This window comes from Monodelphis domestica, chromosome 6, assembly GCF_027887165.1.
Source record: "Monodelphis domestica isolate mMonDom1 chromosome 6, mMonDom1.pri, whole genome shotgun sequence".
Taxonomy (NCBI): domain Eukaryota; kingdom Metazoa; phylum Chordata; class Mammalia; order Didelphimorphia; family Didelphidae; genus Monodelphis; species Monodelphis domestica.
Window position 1 is genome coordinate 215,242,271 of NC_077232.1, and position 27,728 is coordinate 215,269,998.

Here is a 27,728-nt window from a genome sequence, read left to right on the forward strand (position 1 = left end):
TGCACTGTGCTAAGTGCTTTACAAATAATAATTCATTCAATCCTCACAAGAATTCTGGGAGGCATGTACTATTTATTATTATCTCATTTTACAGTTGATGAAACTGAGACAGATAGACGTTAAATCATTTGCCCAAGGTTACATTACTACTAAATGTCTGAAACTACATTTAAACTTAGTTCTTTCTGTTTAGAAACTCAATGTTTTGTCCATTGTACCAAACAGTTGCCTAGTTAGTTTTATCTTTAATACTCCACCTATGGCAGAAAAGAACAGATATAGAAGTAAAAAGAAGACCATGTGTTCATGGCTTCCTGTGGAGAGTCTTTATCAAATTGTCATTATTAATATGTGTACTTACAGATATATGGGTAATAGGTAGAGTTGAAAAGTTAAAATAATGATTAAGATAGCTATACTAACAAATTTGCTAAAAATCAAAACATGAGTTTCTATATATTTAATATAAGAACTGATTTTCCCCCTTTCCTTCCCCTTATTATCTATTTAACTTTCCTTCTTCTAGCTTTTCAATATAATTTCTATTTTTGCCCTTTGCATTAACCTTTACATCTAATCTCCTTGATTTGTCATATATATATATATATATATATGATTAATAGGAGAGTAGACTAGCCATTATCCCTTAATCAAAATCAGGATATTGTTAAGAGAAAATAAATATCATATATAAAATGCATTTAGTTTAATGTGATAATCTGAAAGACTGGGTTCTAATTTGAGAGCTCAGATTCCATCTTTTGCTACAACAGATATTCTCTTCCATTCTGTTATTTTTTCAATGGGAAACTAGATTATATGAGTAATGTATTATTCAATATATGCAGGGGTTTAATTAATCAGAACCTTTTCATTTTCTGAGTAGAGGACCCCAAATTTTTTTCATTTCCCTCCCAACTCAGGTGAAATTCATTTCCTTTCCCTAAACTTTAGCTGATTCTTTGGGGTTCTCTCTATATACTATCATATCATCTGCAAAGAGTGATAACTTTGTCCTCTTACTGACACTTCTAAAGCCTTCAATTTATTTTTTTCCACTCTTATTGCTATAGTTAGCATTTCTAGTAAAATATCAAATATTAGTAGTGATAATGGACTTTCTTGCTTCACCCTGATCTAATTAGGAAGAGTTCTAGTTCATTTCATTACAGATAATGCTTGCTGATGCTAGGTGTGATTTGTCACTTTAAGCGAAACTTCATTTATTCCAATATTTTCCAATATTTTTATAAGTAATTTGTTTTAACAAAAGTTTTTCTGGATCTATTGAGATGACTTTGTTTCTTTTGTTTTTATTATTCATATGTTCAATTACTCTGATAGTTTTCCTGATTGTCTATCCTTAAATTCCTGATATGAAAGCCACATGGTCATGGCGTATGATGCTTATGAAATAAAGTTATAAGCTCTTTGCTAGTACTTTATTTAAAATTTTTGCATCAGTATTCATTAGAAATATTGGTCTGTAATTTTCTTTCTCTCTTTTAGGTCTTCGTAGATTATGTATTATAATGAACCATATTTATAACGTAAAAGCAATTTGGAAAAAGTATTCTTCCCTTATTTTTTCTTAAAATGCTAATTATGCATCTTAGAATCAATACAATGTATTGGGTTCCAAGGCAGAAGACTATTAAGGACTAGGCAATGGTGGTTAAGAGACTTGTCCAGGGACGCAATGCTAGAAAGTATCTGAATCCAGATTTGAACCCAGTACCTCCTATCCCTGGACCTGGCTCTCAATCCACTGAGATATCTAACTGTACATTCTTCCTCTATTTTTTTCCACATAGTTTGTATAGTATCAGAGTTAATTGTTCTCTGAATAACTGTGAGAATTCATTTGTGAATCCATATGACCATGGGGCCTTTTTCTCAGAAATTCTTTGATTTCTTTTTCTATGATGGCATTGTTTATTCAATTTCTTCTTTTATTAATATAGGCACTTTATGTTTTTATGTATTTTAATCAATTTCCTTTAGATTACTAAATTCTTTTTTATAGAGCAAGAAACCTCCCATGAATTGCTTTAATTTCTTCTTTATTACTTGTGATTTCAACTTTATAATATATTTTTGAAAGTGGTAATTTGGTTTTATTATTTCTTTTTATCAAGTTAAACAATGCTTTATCTCTTTTACTTATTTTTTCATAAAGCCAGCAACTTGTCTTATTTCTTAATTTAATGGTTTTCCTACTATAAATTTCATTAATCTCTTTTGATTTTCATAATTTCCAATTGGGTGTTTAATTGGGGATTTAAATTTTGTTTTTTTTCATCATTTTTAGCTGCATACCCAATCATTAATCTGCTCTTTCTCTATTTTATTGATCTAAACATTTGGAGATATAAATTTCCCCCCAAATATAGATTTGGTTGCATCCCATAAATTTTAGTATATTGTCTCCTCATTGTCATTCTCTCTAATGAAATTGTTGATTGTATGTATCATTTGTTCTATTTCCAATTCATTATTTAGGATGAGGTTATTCATTAAGTTTCCAATTTACATTTAGTCTTTCTTTTTGCTACACCTTGTAGAATATATTTTTTGTTGCATTATGGTCTGAAAAATATGCTTTTGATATTTCTGCTTTTCTACATTTACTGAGGTTTTTATACCTAATTATATGGTCAGTTTTTGTGAATGTGCCATGTACAGGTAATAAAAAAGGAATATCCCTTTCTAGTCTCATTTAGTTTTCTCCAAAGATCAATCATATCAAAAATTTTCCAATATTCTATTTATTTTCTTAACTTCTTTTGTATTTACTTTTTAATTGGATTTATCTACTTCTGAGAGGGGAAGATTGAGTTCACCCACTACTAAAATTTTATTGTCTATTTTCTTCTATAACTAATGTAACTTCTTAAGGAATTTGGATGCTATGCTATTTGGTACATAAATGTTTAATATTAATATTGTTTCATTGCCTGTTGTACGTTTTATCAAGATGTGATTTCCTTTTTTTTTTTAACTTTAACTGAAGTATACTAGATTCTGTTCCAACATCTTTCTTTTACTCTGATTGTCCCTTGTCACTAAATGTGTTTTTGTAGACTACATATTGTGGGGTTCTAGTTTTTAATTCACTGCTTTCTTTTTCTGTTTTATGGATGAGTTCATCCCATTCACATTCTCATTTCTCCTTTCAATCTTTCTCTATTGACAAATGTTTTGCTTCTGACCTCTGTGATTCCCCAATTTGTCCTCTTTATCCCTCTTTTCTCCTGCTTCCCTATAGAATAAGTTGGGATTTTGTATCTGATTAAATATAGGTATTCAACTTTGAGCTAATTCTGATGAGAGTAAGGTTCAAGCATTGCCAATTACTCCCCCATATTCTCCTCCACTGTATTGATTCTTATTTGCCTCTACATGTGAAATATTTACCCCTTCTATCTCTCCTCTCTTCTCCTCATGTATTCCTTATTTCCTTCCTTTGACTTTTAATATCAATGCATCCTATTCAGCTTACTCCCTTATTTCTTTTTATGTTTAGTACTTCTGACTGCCCTAATAATGATAAAATTCTTAATTGTCTTAAATACATTAGGTATGTTTAGTACTTTAAGTATCTTGAATATTTCAGGTATCATAAATATCTTAAGTATCTCAATTATCATTTTCACAGTTAAACATGTACTCAATTTAATCTTATTGAAGTTTATGTTTCCACTTTTCTGTTTATCTTTTTATACTTCTCTTGAAGGTCAAATTTGTTAAAAAATTTTTCTTTTTCATTCTCCCCCCCCCCCCCCCCCCGCTTTGGTTAGTTATTATAGGAAGTACTGGTTCATTAAATGCCACTTTTTCCATCCCTAGAGGATTATTCTCAGTTTTTCTGGGTATGTGTTTCTTACTTGTAATCCTAGATTATTTGCCTTCAGAATATCATATTCCAAGATTTCCAGTGTTTTAAAGCAGAAGCTACCAGATCTTGTGCAACTGTGACTGTGACTCCATGATATTTTTATTTTTTCCATCTGACTGCTTATAATATTTTTCTTTGATCTGGGAGTTTTTTTTTAATTTAGCTATAATATCCTGGGATATTTCATTTCAGCATCTCTTTTAGGTGGTTATTGGTGAATTCTTTAAATTTCTATTTTCTTTTCTTATTTGAGGATATCTGTGCATTTTCCTATAATGACTTTTTTGTAATTTGATATCCAGACTTAGTTTTGAATTATGGCTTTCTAATAGTCTAATGATTCTTAGATTTTCTCTAATGTATCTATTTTCCAGATCAGTTGTTTTTCCAATGAGGTAGCTTTCATAGCTTCTATTTTTTTTTCATTTTTCTTTTTATCTTAATGTTTCCTGTTTTATGGAGTTATCTTCCATTTGCTAAATTCTATTTTTAGGGAGTTATTTTCTTACTTGATATCTTGTATTTCCTTTTCCATTCATCATTCTACTCTATAAGGTGTTTTCTTCAACATTTTTGCTTCCATTGCAATTTGGTCCATTTATTTTTTTCTTCAATAAACTTTTCCCATATTTTGAATCTTTATATAATTTCTTTATTATTTGACTTTTAAACTTCTTTTCATTATTTTTCCCATACTGTATCTTCTTTATCTATCACACTTATATTTTATCCGTCACATTTATTCAATTTTCTAAGCCATGTTTTAGCTCTTCCAGTAATTTCACTTGGGCTTGTGTCCAGTTCACACATTTTTTTTGAGGCTTTGTTTGAAGATGTTTGGACATCATTATCTTCTGAGTTTTCTTTTCTGCTGCTTTTTAAATAACTCTTTATGGGAGTTTGGGTATTTTTGATGCTTTCATAATAGCCTGAAACCTTAGAAAAAATGTTAATAAAACTCTCCAGATCTAGGCCCTGGTCATATCCCAAGAAAGTTCCTTGATCCCTTCATCTTCCAGTCATATGGATCCTCAGAATCCCTCCTCCCTTGGGAACAGAATCCATGCTGCTTCTTATATTTTACCATGAAATCAGAAGTAGACAATCAAGCAGTTGCCAGCCTCCTTTACCAACCAGTTTGAGAGCTCCCAAAGTTGCTACTACAGTTGTCATCACCACCAATTTAGTTTAATGAAAGAAATGAAATATCATGAAAGATATTATATTCTTAGGTCTGGAAAGGATTTCAGTAACCAACAAGTTCAAACCATTCATCTTACAGAATAGGCAACTGAAGGCCGATTAAACTATGTAACTTGTCCAAAATCACACCAATAGTACATTTCACAGAAAGGATTTGAAATTATATTTTCTTATTCAAATTCATTGCTTTATCCACTATATTACATAATTTACACAGAATTTACTTAAAATAGAATTGTTAATGATCATATATTTAGAGCCAGAAGAGACTTTAGAAATTATTTTAACGTAGTCCTTTCACTTTCCTAATAAGTAAATTGAGGCTCAGATATGAATCCAGCTGAAATTCCTAAGGATTATGCTACTCTGAAATCCTGGATGAATTAATAATCCTTTGGAAAGATAGATGAACATATATCTAAAGAGAAATTTAACCTAGCTTTGAGCCAGTTTTGGTAGCACTTGCCTAAAATGATACCTAATTTTAGAATAGAGATATAATAACTAGATAGTTATTGTATCAAATCAGTGTTAGTTCTGTAGAGATTGACAATAATATATTTCCTCTTTTCTGTTCATTTGAATGGAATTTGAAGAAAAATTAACTAGCCATTATTTACATTGATTCTTTTATTATTATGGAATCTGAACTTTTAGTTTTAGAACTCTTTCCTTCTTTCCCCTTTATTTCCTTAGAAAATGATTATTTGATTAATATTTCTGTATATATTGTGAAGTCAAAGAAGCCAGGATGTCAGTCAGATTAATTATTCTTTGACAGGTATTGGTCCAAGGAGTTTCTCATCCTGAATGCTTTTATTTTTTCTAGTTTTGATAGTTGTGGTATGTTGTATTTTCGTGGTAATGGCACTTATTACTCTTTTTTGTTCATATAAGATGCCTTAAGTATTAAACCTGTAGATATTTAATTATCTGATAATTTCTTTGGGGATTTGAAAATTATTTTCTAATGACAACTGTTTCATAAAGACTATCTTTTACTTTTTTTTTCAATTTCCTTTTTAAATTGACATTTTATTTTTTCACCAATTGCATGTAAGAATAATTTCTAACATTTTTCAAAGAATATTTTTTCAAATTATCTCCCTCCCTCCCTTGCAACCCATCCAACTTCCCCACCATGTCTTGAGATAGTAAGCAATCACATATAGATTTTACATGTGCAATAATGTAAAGCATGTCTATATTAATTCTTTTATGGACAAAAACTTGATAAAAAATTTAAGGAAGAAAATAGCAAAAGGTTTTTCTGGTCTGGGTGCAGAGTTTATTAGTTATTTTTCTCTGGAAGCTGATTATTATGAGTCCTTTGGGATCATTTTGGATCATTGTATTTTAGAAATGAGCTAAGTTATTCAGAGTTGTTCATTGAACAGTATTACTGTCACTGTGTACAATATTCATCTGGTTCTGATTATTTCACTCTACTTCAGTTTATGTAAATCTTTCCATGTTTTTTTTCTTTTTCTGAGCTCCCCCTGCTTGTCATTTCTTGCAACACAATAGTATTCCATTACAATTATATACTGCAACTTATTCAACCATTTCCCAATTGATGGGTATCCCTTCACTTGAAAATTCTTTCCTTACACAAAAAGAGCTGCTTTAAATATTTTTGTTCCTATAGGTATTTCTTCTTATAGTTTTTTTTTTATCTCTTTTGGTACAAACCTAGTAATAGTATTGTCAAATCAAAGGATATATACTGTTTTATATCCCTTTGGGTTTAGATATGAATTGTTCTCAATAATGATTGAATCATTTAACAACCCCCCCCCAAACAGAGCATTAGTGTCTCAGCTTCCTCACATACAAGTTTTATCATTTTAATTTTCTGTCATGACAGGCAATTTGATAAGTGTTGAGTGGTATAAATTACAAAATTATGATCACAATATATTACTCTCAATCCTATTTCCCCCTGTTTAATTTCTGACCACCAGCTCCTACAATTTTCCCTCTTTTCTATCAGCTCCACAACCAATTCTTTTATCCCTTTCTTTGTAGGGTAAGATATATTTCTACACCAAATTGTTTATATATGTTCTCTCATTGAGTTATTTCTGATGAAAGTAAGATTCATCCCCCCATATTCTTTTCTATTGTAAAAGCTCTTTCATGTTTCTTTTATGTGAGATAATTTCCCCCATTATATTTTCTCCTCTTCTTCCTCCTAATGCATTCCTCTTTCTCATGCTTTAATCTTATTTTCATAAATAATTCCATCATATTCAACTCACACCCTTGCTCTCTGTCTATATACACTTCTTACATTACTAATAATGATAACATTCCTTTTGAGTTACAAGAATCATCTCCCCATGTAGAGATATGCAGTTTAATCTTATTAAATAATTTTAATTTTTTTCTTTCTTGTTTACTTTTTAATTTTTCACTTGAGTTATATATTCGAGAGTCAAATTTTCCATGTAGCTCTGGTATTTTCATCAGTAATGTTTGAAAATATTATTTTTATTGAATACCCTTCTCTTCCCCACTCCCATCCCCACCCTAGGAATATGCCCAATTTTGCTGGGTGACTCTTGGTTCAAGTCCTAGATCCTTTGTCATCTAAAATACTCTATTCCAGGGGTTCTGATCCCTTATTGAGGAAGCTTCCTAATCTAGTGTTATCTGACTGAGACCCAAAGATATTTGGGATTTTTCTTTTTGGCTGCTTGCAATATTTTCTTCTTGACATGGGCATTCTGGAATTTTGCTAAAATATTTCTGAAAGTTACCCTTTTGGTTTCTCTTTCAGAAAGTGATCTGTGGGCTCTTACAATTTCTAACTTACCCTTAGGTTGTAGAATATTAGGGAAATTTTCCTTGATGACTTCTTGAAATATAATGCCTAAGCTCCTTTTTTGATCATGGCTTTCAGGTAGTCCTATGATTCTTAGATTATCTCTCCTCATTTTATTTTCCATGTTAGTTGTTTTTCCAATGTGATAGTCCACATTTTCCTCTATTTTTTTCATTCTTTTGACTGTGCGATATCTCATCAAGCCATTAGCTTCCACTTGCCCAATTTTAATTTTAAGGCATGCTTTCTCCAGTGAGCTCTTATATCTCCCTTTCAATTTGGTCAGTTCTACTTTGTAAAGAGTTTTTGTTTGTTTGTTTGTTTTTACTCCTCAATGAATTTGTATACCTCTTTTTCCAAATGGTCAATTCTTCCTTTTAAGAAGTTCAGTTCATTTACATGTCTAAATCTACACCTCTCTCTCTCTATATATATATATATATTTCCATTTGGCCAATTCTGCTTCTTAAGAAATTCTCTTCATTGGATTTTTTGGCAATTAAAACAACTATCTATTCTTTTTTTAAGTTATTAATTTCTTCAGTATTTTTAATCTCCTTTACCAAGCAATTGACTCCCCCCTCATCAATTTTGTATTATTCTCATTTCTTTTACCAGTTTTTCTTCAATTACTATTATGTAATTTTTTAAATCCTTTTGAGCTCCTTCATTAATATTTTTGAACATAGGGTTAAGTCATATTTTTCTTGAATGCTTTGGATATAGAATTGAACATGTTCCCTTCTTCTAAGTTTGTGGTATGTTCTTTCCTGCCACCAAAATTCTATGTTTGGTTTCATTTTTTGTTGTTGGTTCCTTTCCCAGTCTTTTTCTTTTCTTTTAATTTTTTAAAAAACTGTTTAAGTTGGGGTCTGTAACTGTGGTAAAGGGATCACTGTTTCAAGGTTTACATTCTTTGTCTAGCTCTGAGAATCTACATGCTTTCAGTTCTTCCAAGTTGATATGATGTAAAGAGAGGTGTTTAATATTCTTCAGGCCCATGCTCTATTCTGCTGGTAACCACAAGTACACTTTGCCATCATGGAAGTGTTTCTAGGATCCATTGATCCCTTGTGGCTGCAAGTGCCTGTGTGTGCTACTCCTCTTCCTCTCCCTGAGAACATGCCCCAGGACCGTTTGCTAGTTATTCATATGGGTACAGTAATAACGTCTTACATCCAGAACTAGTAAAGGACTCCTACAATATCTTTCTGATCAGCTGTTTCACTACCTCTCCTTACTATGTATGGTTGAAAGCTTTGGAAGCTTTTGCTAAGATTTCAGCTGTGCCCATAGCCCATTGTTGTAATGGGGCCTTCCATGGGATGCTTTGTGCTCCAATTCTAGCCTCGTGTAGTAGATCCCTCATGCTAGACTTCTAAATTGTTTTGGGCTGCAAAATTAAATTTTGTGGGTTATGCTGCTGCAGAACTAATTTTAAGACATTATATTATAGTTATATATATATTATATTATACTATTTTAGAGGGTAATTTGGTAAAAATCAGATGGGTTTCTATGCCTTCTCTACCATCGTGATTCTGCCTTACCTCCATTATACTTTTATAATCATAAATATCTATAAACAACATTTAAAACTGGGGATATGGAAGAAAAATATTTTCTAAGTCTCCAATTTTATTTTTGCCAAAACCAGGAAGTCTTCCACATATTATTTCCATGAGAACCTAATTTCATATATAGATATTTTCACTTCATCAAGGCAATAAACATTTATTCAGCATTGAAGCATATATCAGAAATAATGCTAAGTAGTTGGGATATGGAAAAAAATGGAATGGGAAGCCAAAAAAGAGTGCCAGTCATTAAGGAGTTCACAATCTAATGGATGAGACAACATGCAAACACCTATGTATATATAAGATATATGTAAGATGATTTGAATTTAGCTTCAGAGGGAAGGCACTAGAATTGAGTGAGGAAAGGGTTTTTTTTTTTTTTCAGAGAATGGTATTTAAACAGAGGCAGAGGGAGAAGCCTAGAGGCCAACTGGGAGCAAGGCATAGAATTTGTATATATAGGGTCTTGTCATCTATAATGGAGGCTAGTATCACTGAGTATTTAGAGTAGATAAAGAGAATAAAATGTAAGAAAACTGAAAAGGCACAAAGGGGCAAAGTTATTATAGAACTTAAAAGTCAAATTGAATATTTTATAATTCATCCCAGAAATGATAGGAAGGCACAAGAAGTGTTGAAGTATCAGGTTGGGTCTGTACTTTAAGAAATTGACTTTTATTTTTTTTATTTTTTTAAACCCTCACCTTCCATCTTGGAATCAATACTGTGTATTGGCCCCAAGGCAGAAGAGTATTAAGTGCTAGGCAATGGGGGTCAAGTGACTTGCCCAGGGTCACACAGCTGGGAAGTGTCTGAAGCCAAATTTTGAACCCAGGACCTCCTGTCACTAGACCTGGCTCTCAATCCACTGAGCTACCCAGCTGCCCCCAGGAAATTGACATTTAGAGTTGAATGAAGGATTGAATGGAGTATGGAGTGAGCTGAATCAGAAGCCAATCAGAAAGTTACTTTTTGACATTGTTAGTATCTGAATTGCTTGTTATTTTGGCCTTCTCTTCTTCATTTAGAAAAAAAAAAGTCTTTCTTTTCTCATATTTTCAAAAAATTGATAAATTAATTTCATGATAGTTCTCCAACCATTCTCATAAATCATAACTTTGACCAAAATATTCCTCACCCTCTGACCAACCTTGGGCGCATCCTTTCCAGAGAATGCTGGCTATTCCTTAGGTAACAGATGTCCAGTTCATCTCTAGACCAAGCTCAAAAGCTGGTGGGAATAAGCTAGAGCAAATATTTCTTTGAATAAGCTTAGAGAACTCATGGTCATCCATATGCTATAATAAAGCAATAGTGAATCAAAAAGCACTTATTAAGTGTCTGTTCTGTACCATGCACTCTGATAAGAAAATAAAAAAGGTAAAAAATAAATATCCCTTGTTCTCAAAGAACTTACAGTCTAATGGGGAGAAACAACATGTAAACACTTATGAGCAAACAAAATATATACATAACTAATTGGATGTATTCTCAGAGGGAAGACACAAAGTTTAAAACTCTGATGGAGTCCCAGTTTCTACAGAATTAACACATGAGAATAATAAAGGAGAAATTGGCAAAGATGTGATTTATATTCATATTATTTTCTATTTTTAAATTTATTTGACTATTCTTTAAAATGTCTGATTATATGGGAATGAACATTTTCATATTTATTTCCCTCTCCTCAAGGATTCTTTAATTTTCTTATCATCTGTGAAAGTCTAATTCTGTGCATAGAATAGACAATAGAAGTATATTTAGAGAAGGCAGCTAAGTGATTCAGTAGATTGAAAGTTAGACTTAGAGATAGAAATTCAAGGGTTCAGGTCTAGTCTTAAACACTTCCTAATTGTGTGGTCTTGGGCAAGTAACTAAACCCCAGTCACCTAGCCCTTACTTCTTTTCTGCCTTGGAACCAATATTTAGTATTGATACTAAGATGGAAGATAAAAGGTTAAAAAAGAAATTTATTTAGGAAATCAATTTACTTTTTTTTAATAATTAAGGTTTCTCTTCCCCACCTCAACCCATGTTACCCCTCTCTGTTTTCCACTTATTTTTTCTGGGAATACTGATCACATTATTACTACATAAATATTGGGAAGTACACATTATTCTATTTCTCTGTGGATCCACTTACTATACCTTTGATCTCATCTTTTCTTGATTATCATTCCCTTTTATATATTATCTCCTCCAATTGGAATATAAGGACTTGAGAATATATTCGTTCATAGTTTTGTTTGTTGTTTGTTGTTGCTATTTTTTGTATTTATGTCACCATTGTTTAAAGCAATCCTTGACACAGAAAACATCTAATAAATGCTTCTTCATTCTAAAGCACAAAAAGTTTTTTAAATTATTTTATTTTCAGCAATTATATGTAAAAACCATTTAAAACACTTTTCAAAGAATTTTGAGTCTCAAATTTTCTCCTTCCCTCTTTCTTACCACACTCCCATAGAGATGGTAAGGAATCTCATGAATTTTACATGGGCAAACATGTAGAACATTTTCCATAATGTTTTTATAGAAGGAAAATTGTACAAAATAAAATTTGAAAAGTAAAAAATGTTTGTAAAACAAGAAAGTTAAATAATTTATGGTTAAAAAAATCTAGGTCCCCCCTACTATTTCTTCTTACTTTAAGTCTTACCTTCTTACCTTAAGTCAAACTGGCCTACTAGCTCTTCTCTGTAGTCCATATTACCTTTGGACAAGTGGTTTCCTCATTCTAAAAATGCCTTTTGTCCTCACCTGTACCTCAAAACTCCCTTCAAAGCTTAATTCAATTTCCATATCCTACCTAAGGCTTTTCCTTATTTCTAAGCTATTAACACCCTCACCTTCTGGAAAAATACTTTTCCTTACTTTATATATTTGGTATTTTTTCATTTGTGTACATATTATATTAATTAATTCCCCAGTATAATATGTAATAAAATGCATCTTTGCTAGTAAAAACCCAAATAGAGTCATAAAAAGTCAGATGTGATTGAAAAAAAGCCTCAAAAATAGCAACAATAAAATAATTTACAAACTCAAATGTAAAGCACTGATTTTATTTTTAAGAAATGGTATAAATTACATTTTAGAAAAATTGGAGGAAACACCTAAATTTAAAGCAGACAATCAGGCAGATATTAGAGAATATTGCTCCTTGAATCTTCAAATTTATTAAAAATTAATTACTGACCTTAGTAGTCCATTTTAGTAAATAATGAGTATTGAGTGTTTAAAAGTGCTGAAAATAAATAATTTATCATACATTCTTCATTTTATGCCCTAAATATTTTTCCTTTTCTATAGACATTTCCACTGGGCCTAGGAGATGGGCAGCTCTATACCTGGACAGATGGTTTGAAAAGAAAGGATTGGCATGATTATGGAAGCATTCACAAGGATGCTCTGCGTTCAGGTATGAAATTTTGAGTGACTCAAAATGCTATTTTGCTTATTCCTTTTTTTTTTATTTTAATGTTAATCCAAGTAGTGGTCTAGCATGTACTAAAATACCTCTTAATGGTAAAGTTAAGGTCAATGGCTGATGAAAATGGATTTGTTGAAGTTTCAGAAAATGGACATGTACTATTTGCCACAAAGTCTTGGTAATTTGTATGTCTATAGAATCTCAGAATGATAGAAAATGAATGAACCTTAGAGGTAATCTGGCCCAACCTTATCAATCATAGCATTTACTAGATGCCTACTATGTTCTAAATACTACACTAACCCTATATAAAAAGGATGCTCAATGGGGACAAATAATTTGAATCAAGCTTGCAAAATGTCATGGGTAATATTTATCTTGTATGGGGTTCAGATATTGATAGCTTATTGATACTGATCAGGTGATAGAGGCTAAAACTATTAGGGTAACCTAGTTGAAGGTGGTGGATAAACTGGCTGGACACAGCTTAATCCAATATTTATTTATTATTAACTATGAGGAGAGGCAGGGACAGGATAAAAGAGGTAGGAAAAATAAAGCCGGAAATATTTTATCCTATTACTAATATTTGTAACTAAAACCTGGTATCCCAACTGCCCCTCATTGGGTGTCTTCTTTTATAGTAGTAGTAGTAGTCTCTCGGTAACCGAGGATGACAATTGTCTTTGTGTGTTTTTGTGCACCAAAACACTTGTGCATGAAGATTTAAGTGGAAAAGTCGATGCACAGAGACAGTCCCACTCTCTCAGCTTTGGAAGCCTGGGTCCAGTGGCACGAAAAGTCATTACACCTGGAGACTTCCTCAGCTGCATTGGATGGCCGTGTTGTCCTTTGTGCTCCAACATGCCCTAAGCACTCCACAGTGCTTTGCTGCGTCGCCATCTCAGCCGTTGAACCTTCTTATTAGTTTCTTCCGTCTGTTCAGCCGAAGCAGTCTTCACATGCTGGGTCAGCAAAGCCCTGGTTCACCAGGGGTCAATGACCCGATGGCTACCCTCACAAGGTTTAGCCGGCCTGTCGAAGCCGTGGCCCTTCTGTTTCTTCTTTGTATACTAGAGTAAATACTACACTTTCCTATACTGGCTGACTATAGATTAAATCTATTTTAGTAGTCTGTTTTAAAACTATGAACTTCAATTTATATTAATGCCTTAGAATGTCTATGGAAATCTTCAAGCTGCCTCAGTTAACTGTCAGATGTGACACTGATGCTGCTCCAGTGAGAGGAAACAGAGCCCCCTCCTGGCAGCTTTTCTCTCTCTGGCAGAGAGCTCTCAATCCCAAACAACTTTCTTCAGCTTCACAGATGTTCATCCAACTTCTCAAAGTTAACTCTCACAGAAATCACTCAGATAGTCAGTCTCAGAGAAAAATCTCCAGCAAGCTCCTCAAGAGAGAGAGTTCAAGAGACAGACCAAGAGTTCTTCCCAACAGGAAAATCTTCTTTCTTCTGTTTTTTTTTTTAGACCCTTACCTTTGGTCTTAGAATCAATACTGTGTATTGGTTCCAAGGCAAAAGAGTGGGAACTGCCCCCCACCCCACCCCAAAACATCCCACCTGCCAAGTTACCTTTTTGTGACGGGCTCTTTCACTATTGTTTTCTACACTTCTGAAACTCAATTCTCAGAGAATTAGATAATTCCAATAAAGCTGGATATTGACCAAAAAATAAAATAAAATAAAAAAGGAAGAAGAATGGTCAGGGCTAGGAAATGGAGGTTACGTGATTTGCCCAGGGTCACACAGCTGGGAAGTGTCTGAGGCCAGATTTAAACTTAGGTCCTCCCATCTCTAGGCTTGGCTCTCAATCCACTGAACAACCCAACTGCCCCCTCTGCTAGTTTCTTAAAGAGCCATCAGTCCTATTTCCAAGGCTTCTCCTTAAAGAGCAAACATTCTATGGCTATTCTCTCTTTTATAGAAAACAGTATTCAAATTACAACTCTATCTCTGGTCTACATCTCTGCTTCTAATTAGACTGGATAGCTAATTACTAACTAATTATAATAAACAACCACTAACATTTGGGAAACTTGCCTTGTTATTCTTTTAATTCTCAGTGAAGATTCCTTTATGTAGTATGTTTTTCTACATAATTTCTTTAAATAAACCTCTGTTTTGGGATATATTGAGATATCCTGGTGAGAAAACATCCTTTACCAATTCAAAATAGTGGCTGCTCTGAGATTTTTTGCTTTTATTTGCCCTGGGTAGCGAGAGATTAAACAATTTGGCCAAGGCTATCTGGCCAGTATGTGTTAGACGCAGGTCCTAAAGACTTCCTGATATTGAGGGCAAATTTTGATGAATTATATTTATTGTCTGTGGAAGCACAGGATAATATAACGTCCTTCATAATTGTTTTTATAAGGATTGTATAGCTAGCAAGGTGATATAGTGGATAGACTGCTCAGCTTGGAGTAAAGGATCCACTTGAGTTCAAATCCTGCCTCATGTGCTCTAAGTCACCTTATGTTCTCGGTTGCCTGTGTACATGTTATTAATCCTTGTAGGGGACAGCTTGGTGTGTTGGAAAAGTCACAGCCTTGGGAGCCAAAAGACAATGGAATTTGGTTAATTCTTGTCTCTACTACCTGCTGTGTATGTATCATTGGGAAATGATTGAAATCTCTCCTTTACCTCAATTACTTTAGCTGTAAATTGAGAAGATAAGACTAGACTGCCTCTGATCCAAAGAATGAAAGGGCTTGAGTACAACAATAATACAGTTTGAAATCTTTGTATTTAGTACAGTGCCTTGCACATAGCAGATATTTTAAAATCTGGATTAAATTGAACCCTACTTTGTACTGGCCTTCTAGAAAGGAGAGGAATAGATAGTATGAATGCACTGAATTTATTGCCAACTAAATCCTGTAGTTCTCAACTTAGGGCACATGGACTCCTAGGCCAGAGATAGATTTCAGGGGATCTGTCTCATCTGAAATTACTGTCTTGGACTTATAGAGTTGAAACTGGACGTAGGACTTGACAGGCATTCATGTTAAATTTCACATTTTTAGTTTCAACTAAATTCTTGCCTTTCAAGGACATTTTGAATCTTGATTCTGTCATCCATTATATAAACTAGTTTTCTAGTTTTTTATAATCAACTTTGATTGACAACTCATCTACATTTTTATTCACAAATCAGGTAAGTAGTTTGTCCAAGTTCAAGTAAAAAGTTTTAAAGATAGAATACAAAGCATATCCCATATCTGGAGGAGAGATAATTCTATTTTTTTTTCTGTGTAGTTTTATTTAAGAGCAAGGAATTTGTAGTTAGAGAAAATCTCTATCTATTTCTCTCTCTCTCTAATATATATATATATATATATATATATATATATATATAAACATATATATTTCCCAATGATGCATAAACAGCAGGTAGTAGAGACAAGAATTAAACCAAATTCCATTGTCTTTTGACTCCAGAGGCTGTGCCTTTTCTAATATATATATATATATATATATATATATATACACACACACACATATATGAGAGACAGACAGACAGACAGAGAGAGACAGAGAGAGAGAGAAAGCGAGAGAGAGAGAGAGGGAGGGAGAGAGAGAGAGAGAGAGCAGAGAGTGGGGGCGGGGGAGAGAAATTCTAAATTTCTTACAAGTTAGTGAAAATAAAGATGTATTTTCCCATCCAAATTCAGACTTCATTGCCAAAAAGACTCCACCATAATAACTGAAAATGATAGGGGGTATCAAGTTCATTGGTAATGCTGAACAAATCAATTACTGTAAAATAGGGCAATTGAAATGCAGATTTCAAAGTGAAGAAGGAATTAACTAGAGGCATAGGAGTCACCCAAAGTCACACAGTTAGTAAGTGGCAGAGTTAGGGTTTAAACCCATTTTCTTATTTGGAATCCAATATATTACTGTTAGTGCACTTAATGCAAGTGAATGTATATTTATTGCTTATCTTAGTTCTAAAGTAACAAATAAAAGATAAATTATAAAATATATTTTAAAGTATTTTATTGTCTTAAGTGTAGCTCTTTCCTTTAGCAAAAAATATTAATGTAGTCTGATTTTATTTATTCTTCCATCCCACTTCAAATGCTTCATTTTTTAGTTCATTTCTCTATTCTTCTGCCTGTCTGCAGCACTTTGTCTTCATACAGAAATATAAACCTAAAACCCTTGCCTATCCAAGGTTTCTATCCCTAAGCCCCACTTTTTAAAAGTTAATAGACAGATGCTTTCCCTTTGCATAAGAAAACAACCTATTTGCCCATCCTGGTCTGTGATACCTTCTCTCACCAGAGAGAGCTGGTCAGAGGGTAAGAGAAGATCAGTGATATTAATGGGAGGACATCAAGGTTAGTAACTTTCATCTCAGGAAAAACCAAAACCCAAAAAACTCTAGGTTATTAGTCTTGGTATCGTATTGCTTCACAAAGGAAAGCCATCTGAAGTGATTTCTTCACATGGGATTCTTATATTATCTTATCTTATCTAATATATTATATTATATTAGTTATTGATAACTAAGATCAAAATCTTATATATTAAAAATGAAATGGAACCCAGAACATTCCATACAGATTTCTTTTGTCAACTTTAGATATGGGTATTACATGAATAATGGATATACTTAACCCTTAGCTTCCTGGAATTTCTATTTCCTTGTAAAACCAGTTAATAGGTGACAAAATGTTTCTATTTTGACCAAAATTTACTAATTGAGCTGTAATTAAAATTTGCATGTTTATTTTTGATGGAAACAGGAAAATGATTAAAAATAAGAGAAGAGAATTGTCTTCTTTTCCTTTTCTATTCTGTCATCACTGGCTTGTTTCTACTCTGCTTGCTCAAAATCTTATCTAAAATCCTACTATCTGCAAGAAGACTTCTCAGATACATCTTCAAACTAAAACTAGCCCCCTGAGATTCTTTCTAAGTTAGCCTGTATCTATTATTCATGCATAGTTACTTGCAGGTTGTCTACCACATTGGAATATGAGATCCTTGTGGACGAGAATTTTTGTGCCTTTTTCTGGTACTAGAGCTTAGCACAATGACATAATAAACAAATGCTTATTGACTTAACTGGACTAAGATACAGTAAGGTCAATAAGAAGTATTGGGTTAGACATTTTTTAATAGTTCTCCATCCTCCTTTCACAATAACAGGAGACAAGGGAATTAACAAGCATTTATTAAAATATGTGCTATGGGTCACCAAAATTTAGAATCAATCCCAACAATCACAGATGCTTTTTATATCAAATATAGCTTGAATTCCATTCTTTTTTTGTTAAGTGCTTTATTGGAGAATAGAAAAGTTTCATTAATTCTCTTCTCAAATTCATTTTCTACATTCTTTTAAGCATCACATTTTGCTAATGAAAAATAGCATGTATTTTTGGGGAAATATGAGCTCCTTTCAATTCACATATTATCTTCATCTAGGTCATATTTTTGGTCAAAGAATATGTAATATTCAGAATTTTTAAATTATTTTAACATACTAGAAATTTTAGTTTTTATCTCATCTAATTTTTAGAAAATGTGAAATACTAAAAAATAAAGAAAGCCTGAATGACTAGGTTTTAAAATCTTTGAAAGTAGGGATCATTTATTATTTATCTTGACAATATCCTGAGGGTCTATCCTATTTATATGCATGTAATAGGTACATAAAAGTGTTTTTTTAAATGTAAGATGACTTGTGAGTGATAGAATGTGATTCAAAATCATCTTATTGGTTGATAAAAATGTGGTGTTTAGTAAAAGCATTTTTAAAATTCTTTGGTGACACAATTGCTATTTTATTCTTTCAGGAAAAGTAATTCTATTCAGCATCATAATATGAAATTGTTGTATATACCTATCTATACATATAACAATTGAGGAATTAAAATCAATAAAGCTTGGGAATAAGAAGTGATGTTTATCATATTCTAAATTTCTCTGTTTTTCTTAAGAACAATATCATCTTCTATTTCTCAACATTATGCAATTAGGCTTCTTATATCAATATGCAATTAAAATTACTTTCAGTTTTAAATGACACCTTCCCCCAAATTCATCATGTATTAGAGTCTTAAGAACTTCATAATCAAATGCAAACATATTAAAGGCACATTTCCAAGTCATGATACAATAAAAATTTACATTTAATAAAGGGCCATGGAATCATAGATTACAAGTTAATTGGAAACTCCATAATAATAATAAGACAACTCATTGAAGAAACATTGAATGCAAAAGAAAAAGGGTACAGCAGAGAGGAGATATATAGATAGTGTTATGGAAGCAATTAATATGAGGTGGACAGTCTTTAGGAGATAGTGAAGGACAGAAAAGCCTAGAACAGTGATGGAAAACCTTTTAGAGATGGAGTGCCAGGTCCCACCCACACCCAAACTCACAGACCGAATGCTGTGCCCACACCCCCCCCCACATCACTTCCTGGCCCCCTCTTAGCCCAGTCAGGGGAGGGAGGAAGCACTCCCATTGGACTGCTGGGCAGAGAGGTGGTGATAAGAAGCACATGTAGAGAGGGAGAGGAGAGTAGCCCCAGCACTCTGCCCCCCTCCACCTATTAAACCTACCTCCTCTTCAACTCCACCACAGAAATCACCTTCACCTCAGATTCAACAGGTTGGGGTCTGCACCATACCCTTTAGCCCATGGGAATCACCTTCACCACAGACTCAACAAGCTGTCATCTACAGTGTACCTTCACACATCATGTGAGCCAACCCGTCCACCCATTACCTTACCCCAGTAGGGGAGGAAGGAAGCACTCCCATAGGGCTGTTAGGCTCTCTGAGTGACAGGTGAATTGAGGAATGTCCTCAAGTACATGGAGAAGGGGAGGAGAACAGTTCCAACCTGAGTCCCTCTGGTTTTCTAATAATTAGGTTTGACACCACAGACCTACAGTCACTGAGATCACAATTATTGCCTGAGTGAATAACAACAGAGAATGAATGAGTCAAATAACAAATCAGAAAATTATTCAACAATTTCTTTAAACAGAATAATGATTATGAAACATTTCAAAGTATGTAGGATTTAGACAAAGTAGTACTTAGATTTTATATCTCTAAATATGTAAATAAATGAAAGAGAAGATCAATGAATTGGGTATGCAACTAAAAATAGAAAAAGAAAAAATATTGAAAATCTCCAATTAAATAACATTGAAAATCCAACTAGAGATTAATAAAATTAAAAGTTAAAAAAAATCTAAATACCAAATAAACCTAAGAGATGGATTTATTTTTTAAATAAAAAATATTGGTTAATTTCATTTTTAGAAACTACAAAACAGTCAAAATGGCAGAGAAGAGGAATGAAAAACCTGAATCTTTGTCAAAATCCAATTCAGCTAAGCTTCAAAATGAATACTAGAATTTTCAAACCAATGAAAAAATATAGAATGAGATAATTTTCTTACAGAAAAAATAGGAAGGTAGGAAGAGGTCTGTTTCATTGGAGTGAGAAAGGAGCACAATCCACACCAGGAGCCCCTGTGCCAAGCAAGAGCTCAAGGATCTCTCACTCCACAGGTCCAGTTTCTTAACCCTGACCCAGGCTAGCAGTGAGATGTCAAAACCCTGCCTAAGCCAAGAGCAGAGCACATCCCTGATCCCTCAAAGTTCCAGGACCTAGCACATACTCCTTGTGAAGCCTGAGCCCCTGCACAATGTTGTCAGTGAGACCTTGAGACCCAAGGAAAAGGTATACCATAGTGCCCCTAGAAGGTCACACTGTCAATGAGAGCCCAAGTAGAGAGAATATGCTTCAAGAGACATGAAGACCAGTAAAAGCCCATGCTAAGGATTCTGAGTGGTAGCACAAGCCTGTGGTAAACCCCTGTTCTCTGAGTACTCTTGGCCTTACAGACCAATAAGCAGACCCAAAGGGAAACTGAATAACCAATGGAAAGAGACTTCTAGAGCTCTTAACTTATAGATCATCATATTACTTTGGTATATGTGCTGCTGAAGCAAGCATCATCATACTACTTTGGAAGATCTGAGATAAGCTGAAGAAAAATACTGAAGTTTAAGAAAGCACTCCCTCTACCATGGGAACAGATTCTACCTATAAGATAAAGTCAAGAAAAAGATTTGGGGGGAATGAGGAAATATGATAAACACACACACATAATTTTAAAAAAAACTTATGGAGACAAGGGAAAACAAGGCACAAACTCAAAAGGGAAAATGAGATCAAAGGAATTATATGTAAAACTTCAAAGAAAAATGGGAATTATTCTCATTCTCTGGATGAGATCAAATAGGATTTCAAAAATCAAATAAGAAAGGCAGAGGAAATGGTACAAGAAGAAATTAACACCTTAAAAAAGCATAATTGACCAAATAGTAAGAGGCACAAAAATACAATGAAGAGAATTTTTTTTTAAAATGCAGAATTTTTATTTTTTTATTTAGAATATTTTTCCATGGTTACATGATTCATGATTCACACCCCCTCTCTTCCTTCCTCTCTGCCAGAGCTGACAAGCAATTCCACTGGGTTATACATGTATCATTATTCAAAACTGATTTCCATGTTATTCATATTTGCAGTAGAGTGATCCTTTAAAATCAAAATCCTAATTATATCCCTATTGTACTATATGATGGATTACATATTTTTCTTCTGCATTTCTGTTGCCACAGTTCTTTCTCTGGATGTGGATAATGTTCTTTCTCATAAGTTCCCCTGATTCGTCTTAGATCATTGCATTGCTACTAGTAGAAAAGTCCATTACATTCAATTGTGCCATAATGTATAAGTCTCTGTGTACAATGTTCTCCTGGTTCTGCTCCTCTTGCTCTGCATCAATTCCTGGAGGTCTTTCCAGTACCTTGGAATTCCTCCAGTTCTTTATTCCTTTCAGCATATCTCATCACCATCAGATACCACAATTTGTTCAGTCATTCACTAATCAATGGATACCCCCTCATTTTCCACTATTTTTGCCACCACAAAGAATATAGCTATAAATATTTTTACACATTTCCCCCCTATTATCTTTTTTGGGTACAAACTCAGCAGTGGTATGGCTGGATCAACAGGCAGGCAGTCTTTTAAAGCCCTTTGGGCATAGTTCCAAATTGCCTTCCAAAATGGTTGGATCAATTCACAACTCCACCAGCAGTGTATTAATGTAGCAATTTTACCACACCCCTTCCAACATTTATTGTATTCCTTTACTGTCATATTGACCAATTTTAGTGGTATGAGATGGTACCTCAGAGTTGTTTTCATTTGCAGTTCTCTAATTATGAGAGATTTAGAACATTTTTTCATGTGCTTATTGATAGCTTTTATGTCTTTATCTGAAAACGGTCTATTTATGTCCCTTGCCCATTTATCAATTGGGGAATGGCTTGATTTTTTTGTATCATTGATTTAGTTCCTTATATATTTGGGAGATTAAACCATTGTCAGAGAGTTTTGTTATAAAAATGTTCTCCTAGTTTGTTGCTTTTCTTCTAATTTTGGTTGCATGGTTTTGTTCGTGCAAAACATTTTTAATTTGATATAATCATTCATTTTACATATTGCAATGTTCTTTCTATCTTGCTTGATCTTAAATTTTTTCTTTTCCCACAGATCTGACATGTATACTCTTCTATGTTCACCTAATTTATTTATGATATCACTCTTCATATTGGTCATTTATCCACTTTGAATTTATCTTGGTATAGGGTATAATATTTGATCTAAAACAAAATTATATCTAAATATAATTTTCCCATACTGTTTTCCAATTTTCCTACCCGTTTTTGTCCAATAGGGAGTTCTTGTTCCAAAAGCTATGATCTTCTGGTTTATTAAACTCTAGATGGCTGAGGTCATTTACCCCTAGCCTATTCTACTGATCCATCTTTCTGTCTCTTAGCCAGTATCATATTGTTTTTGATGACCACTGCTTTAAAATGCAGAATTAACTAAATGGAAAAAGAGATATGAAAATTGATAGGAGAAAATGATATTTTAAAAAGTAAAATAGTCCAAGAAAAGGAGCTTCAAAAGCTCATTGAAGAAAATATTTTTCAAAAATTAAAAATTCGGCAAATGGGAGACAATGACTTCATCAGACATCAAGAAGCAATAAAATAAATTAAAAAGAAAAGCAAAATGTTAGAAAACATAAAATATCTTAATATTTTATCATAAATACAATACATTAAAAGAAATTGTCAACGAAAACTACACTGACATTTTTGAATAAGGGAGTAAAACAGAAATTTTAAAAATCCAACAATCACTTACTGAATTAAACCCCCCCCCCAAAAAAGCCTCCCATGAATGTTATAGTCAAATTCTAAACTGTGTATATAGGCCAAGGAGAACATAATGAAGAAGTCAGAAATAAACAATTCAAGAATCATGTAACCACAGTTACAGTACTTAGTAACTTCTATATTAAATAATTAGAGGTGTTCTATGATGATATTCCAGAAGGCAAAGAAGCTAACAAAGAATCACCAACAATCAGAACTGAGTATATTCTTGGGGAGGAGAGGTGAAATTTTAATGAAATTGAGGATTTCCAAAAATTTCTGATGAAAAGACTAGAATTGAATTGAAACTTTGATGTTCAAATACAAGAATCAAGAGAAGTATAACAAGATAAACATGAAAGAAAAAACTTAAGGAATTCAATAGTCATTGTTTTCATTGCTATATAAGAAGTTGATAATTTTAGCTCTTAAGAATTTTATCATTGAATCATGGCTGCAATCTAGACGCGGCACGTTTCCTCTCCCCAGCACCGAACGAAATAGACTACATCAAAGGAGCATAAAATCACCTTTGGAGGAACAGAAGGACTCCCCAGTACCCCACAGAGGCAAAGGTACGTGGGGCTTGAACATTTCCACACTAAAATAAGAAGGAAAAGCTTGCACAGAAAAGTGAACTGAGCCGCCCTTCCCCCATCCCACCTCCCCCACTAAACCAGAGTGAGCTACCTGAGCGCTCACCAGGACAGCGAGTGAGTGGGGAGCGTCTCTGTCTGGGGGGGCACTCCAGGGTCCTTGGGATCTGGGGACTGCCAGGAAAAAACGTCTCAGGGCGCTTTCACTGGAGAAGCCAGCGGACTTCGGGCGGGCTGCGCTGAACAAGGCGCGCTGATTATCTGGGCGGAGCTGAATACCTGGGCTCGGAGGCTGGGAAGAACTAGTCTGAAGCAACCTAAATTCACAGAAAAACCACTCTTATAACCCAGACCCCAGACCAAAAAGGAAAGGGAAATAAAACCACCAAAGGGATGGCTCACATGGCCCAAAATCAAGCCTCCAGGAAGAAAGGGAAAAAAGTGACTATTGAAAACTTTTATGGTGGAAGTACCCAAGGGAAAGAGGAGAATGAGGAGGAAATCCAAAAAAATTCAGAACACGCCTCCCAAAATGGAAACTATCAACAAGCTCTGGAAGATCTCAAACTGGAACTTATCCAAAAGATGGAAACCTTCTGGAAAGAAAAATGGGAGAAAGAGATCAGCTGTCTGACAGATAAGACTGCTCAATTGGAAAAAGAACTCGAAGCATCCAATACAAGGGCAGACAAGGCTGAAAAGCAAATCCAGTCCCTAATGACCAGAATCAAGCACCTAGAAGAAAGTGAGATGATAAAACAGCAAGAATCAATAAAGCAAACCCAAACAATTAATGAATTGGAAGAAAACATAAAATATCTCACTGAGAAGGTCACGGACCTGGAGAACAGAGGAAGACGAGAAAATCTCCGTATCATCGGTCTCCCAGAAAAACCAGAGGTAAACAACAAATTGGATTTTATTCAAGAGGAGATTATAAAAGAAAATTGCCCCCACGTTCTGGAGCAAGGGGGCAAAATAGAAATAGAAAGGATTCATAGAACACCTTCTATACTAAATCCCCAAAAGACAACGCCTAGGAATGTAATTGCCAAATTCAAGAGCTTCCAAGTAAAGGAGAAAATCCTACAAGAAGCCAAGAAGAAGAGCTTCAGATATAAGGGGGCTCCCATAAGGATCACACATGACTTAGCGGCTAACACACTAAGAGACCGCAAAGCATGGAACACGATATTTAGAAAGGCAAGAGAGCTGGGTCTCCAACCAAGAATCAACTACCCAGCAAAACTGACTATATACTTCCAGGGGAAAGTATGGGCATTCAACAAAATAGAAGATTTCCAAGCATTTGCTAAGAAAAGACCAGAGCTCTGTGGAAAGTTCGATATCCAAGCACAGAAAGCAAGAGAAACATAAAAAGGTAAATATGAAAGAAAGGGAAAAGGAGATAAATCTTATCTTTCTCTTTAAGTCAAACTCTCTTCTATAAGGACTACATTTACATCTAATTATATATATTAATATGTGGGGAAAATGTTTTGTGTAACTCTCATAAATTGTATCATCATAAGAGTAGTTAGAAGAAACATGCATAGGGAAAGATTGGGGAATCAAGAAGATTTGGGGAAAGTTGGGGCAAAAAAAGGAAAAGGGAGGGGGGAACCGTGATAATACTAAGATTAACTTCAAGAAATAGGGGGGGAATCAATAGAATAAACTTTCCCATATAAAGATACACATGGGAAGGGGAGGGGAAGAACTCTCATATGAGAAGGAGAGGAAGAGAGCGTGAAGTGGAAGTACTTAAACCTTACTCTCAGTGAAATCAAATCTGAGAGGGAAGAACATCTAGATCCAGTGGGATCCTGAATTCTATCTTATCCATTAGGGCAAGAAAGAAAGGAAAATTAAGGAGGGGGAGGGGGGAGGGAGCACAAAAAGGGAGGGAAGGAGAGGGGGGAGGGGAAGGGAGCATAAAAAGGGAGGGGCAAGAAAGGGAAGCATCTCAAGGGAGGGGACTAGGGGGACTGACCTAAAGTAAATCACTGGTTCAAAAGGAGAAAGCTAAAGAAGAAAGGTCAGAACTAGGGGAAGACATCAAAATGCCAGCGAATCCACAAATAACAATCATAACTTTGAACGTGAATGGGATGAACTCACCCATAAAACGCAGACAAATAGCAGATTGGATTAGAACACAAAACCCTACCATATGTTGTCTTCAAGAAACACATATGAGACGGGTTGACACTCACAAGGTTAGAATTAAAGGTTGGAGTAAGACCTTTTGGGCCTCAACCGATAGAAAGAAGGCAGGAGTTGCAATCATGATATCTGACAAAGCCAAAGTACAAATAGACCTGATCAAAAGGGACAGGGAAGGTAAATATATTCTGCTAAAAGGAAGTATAGACAATGAGGAAATATCACTAATCAACATGTATGCACCAAATGGTATAGCATCCAAATTTTTAATAGAGAAACTAGGAGAATTGAAGGAGGAATTAGACAGTAAAACCATATTAGTGGGAGACTTGAACCAACCACTATCAAATTTAGATAAATCAAATCAAAAAATAAATAAGAAAGAGGTAAAAGAGGTGAATGAAATCTTAGAAAAATTAGAATTAATAGACATATGGAGAAAAATAAATAGGGACAAAAAAGAATACACCTTCTTTTCAGCACCACATGGCACATTCACAAAAATAGATCATACACTAGGTCATAGAAACATGGCACTTAAATGCAGAAAAGCAGAAATATTAACTGCAGCCTTTTCAGATCACAAGGCAATTAAAATATTGATCGGCAAGGGTACATGGAGACCCAAATCAAAAATTAATTGGAAATTAAATAACATGATACTCCAAAATCGGATAGTTAGAGAAGAAATCATAGAAACAATTAACAATTTCGTTGAAGAAAATGACAACGGCGAAACATCCTTTCAAACCTTGTGGGATGCAGCCAAGGCAGTACTTAGAGGAAAATTCATATCCCTGAGTGCATATATTAACAAATTAGGGAGGACAGAGACCAAGGAATTGGAAATGCAAATCAAAAAACTTGAGAATGAACAAATTAAAAACCCCCAGAAGAAAACCATACTAGAGATCCTAAAAATTAAGGGAGAAATTAATAAAATAGAAAGTGACAGAACTATTGAGCTAATAAACAAGACTAGAAGCTGGTACTTTGAAAAAACAGACAAAATAGACAAAGTACTGGTTAATTTAATTAAAAAAAGGAAAGAAGAAAGGCAAATTAATAGCATCAAGGATGAAAAGGGGGATCTCACCTCAAATGAAGAGGAAATTAAGGCAATCATTAAAAACTACTTTGCCCAACTATATGGCAATAAATTTACCAATCTAGGTGATATGGATGAATATTTACAAAAATATAAATTGCCTAGACTAACAGAAGAAGAAATAGTTTTCTTAAATAATCCCATATCAGAAATTGAAATCCATCAAGCCATCAAAGAACTGCCTAAGAAAAAATCCCCAGGGCCTGATGGATTCACCAGTGAATTCTATCAAACATTCAGAGAACAGTTAACCCCAATATTATACAAACTATTCGACATAATAAGCAAAGAGGGAGTCCTACCAAACTCCTTTTATGACACAAGCATGGTACTAATTCCAAAGCCAGGCAGGCCAAAAACAGAGAAAGAAAACTATAGGCCAATCTCCCTAATGAATATAGATGCAAAAATCTTAAATAGGATACTAGCAAAAAGATTCCAGCAAGTGATTAGAAGGGTCATCCACCATGATCAAGTAGGATTCATACCAGGGATGCAGGGCTGGTTCAACATTAGGAAAACTATCCACATAATTGACCACATCAACAAGCAAACCAACAAGAATCACATGATTATCTCAATAGATGCAGAAAAAGCCTTTGATAAAATACAACACCC

The 27,728-nt window shown here is 34.0% G+C and overlaps 1 protein-coding gene across 2 annotated transcripts in view; it reads left to right on the forward strand.

Moving 5' to 3' along the window:
* GALNTL6 (polypeptide N-acetylgalactosaminyltransferase like 6) overlaps window positions 1–27,728 on the forward strand; it is a 1,644,699-nt gene that overhangs the window by 566,558 nt on the left and 1,050,413 nt on the right. For both annotated transcript variants that reach the window (XM_056802912.1, XM_007496117.3), the window contains one exon: window positions 12,821–12,929. In XM_056802912.1, coding sequence (XP_056658890.1) covers window positions 12,821–12,929 — 109 coding nt within the window. The remainder of the gene's footprint in view (window positions 1–12,820; window positions 12,930–27,728) is intronic.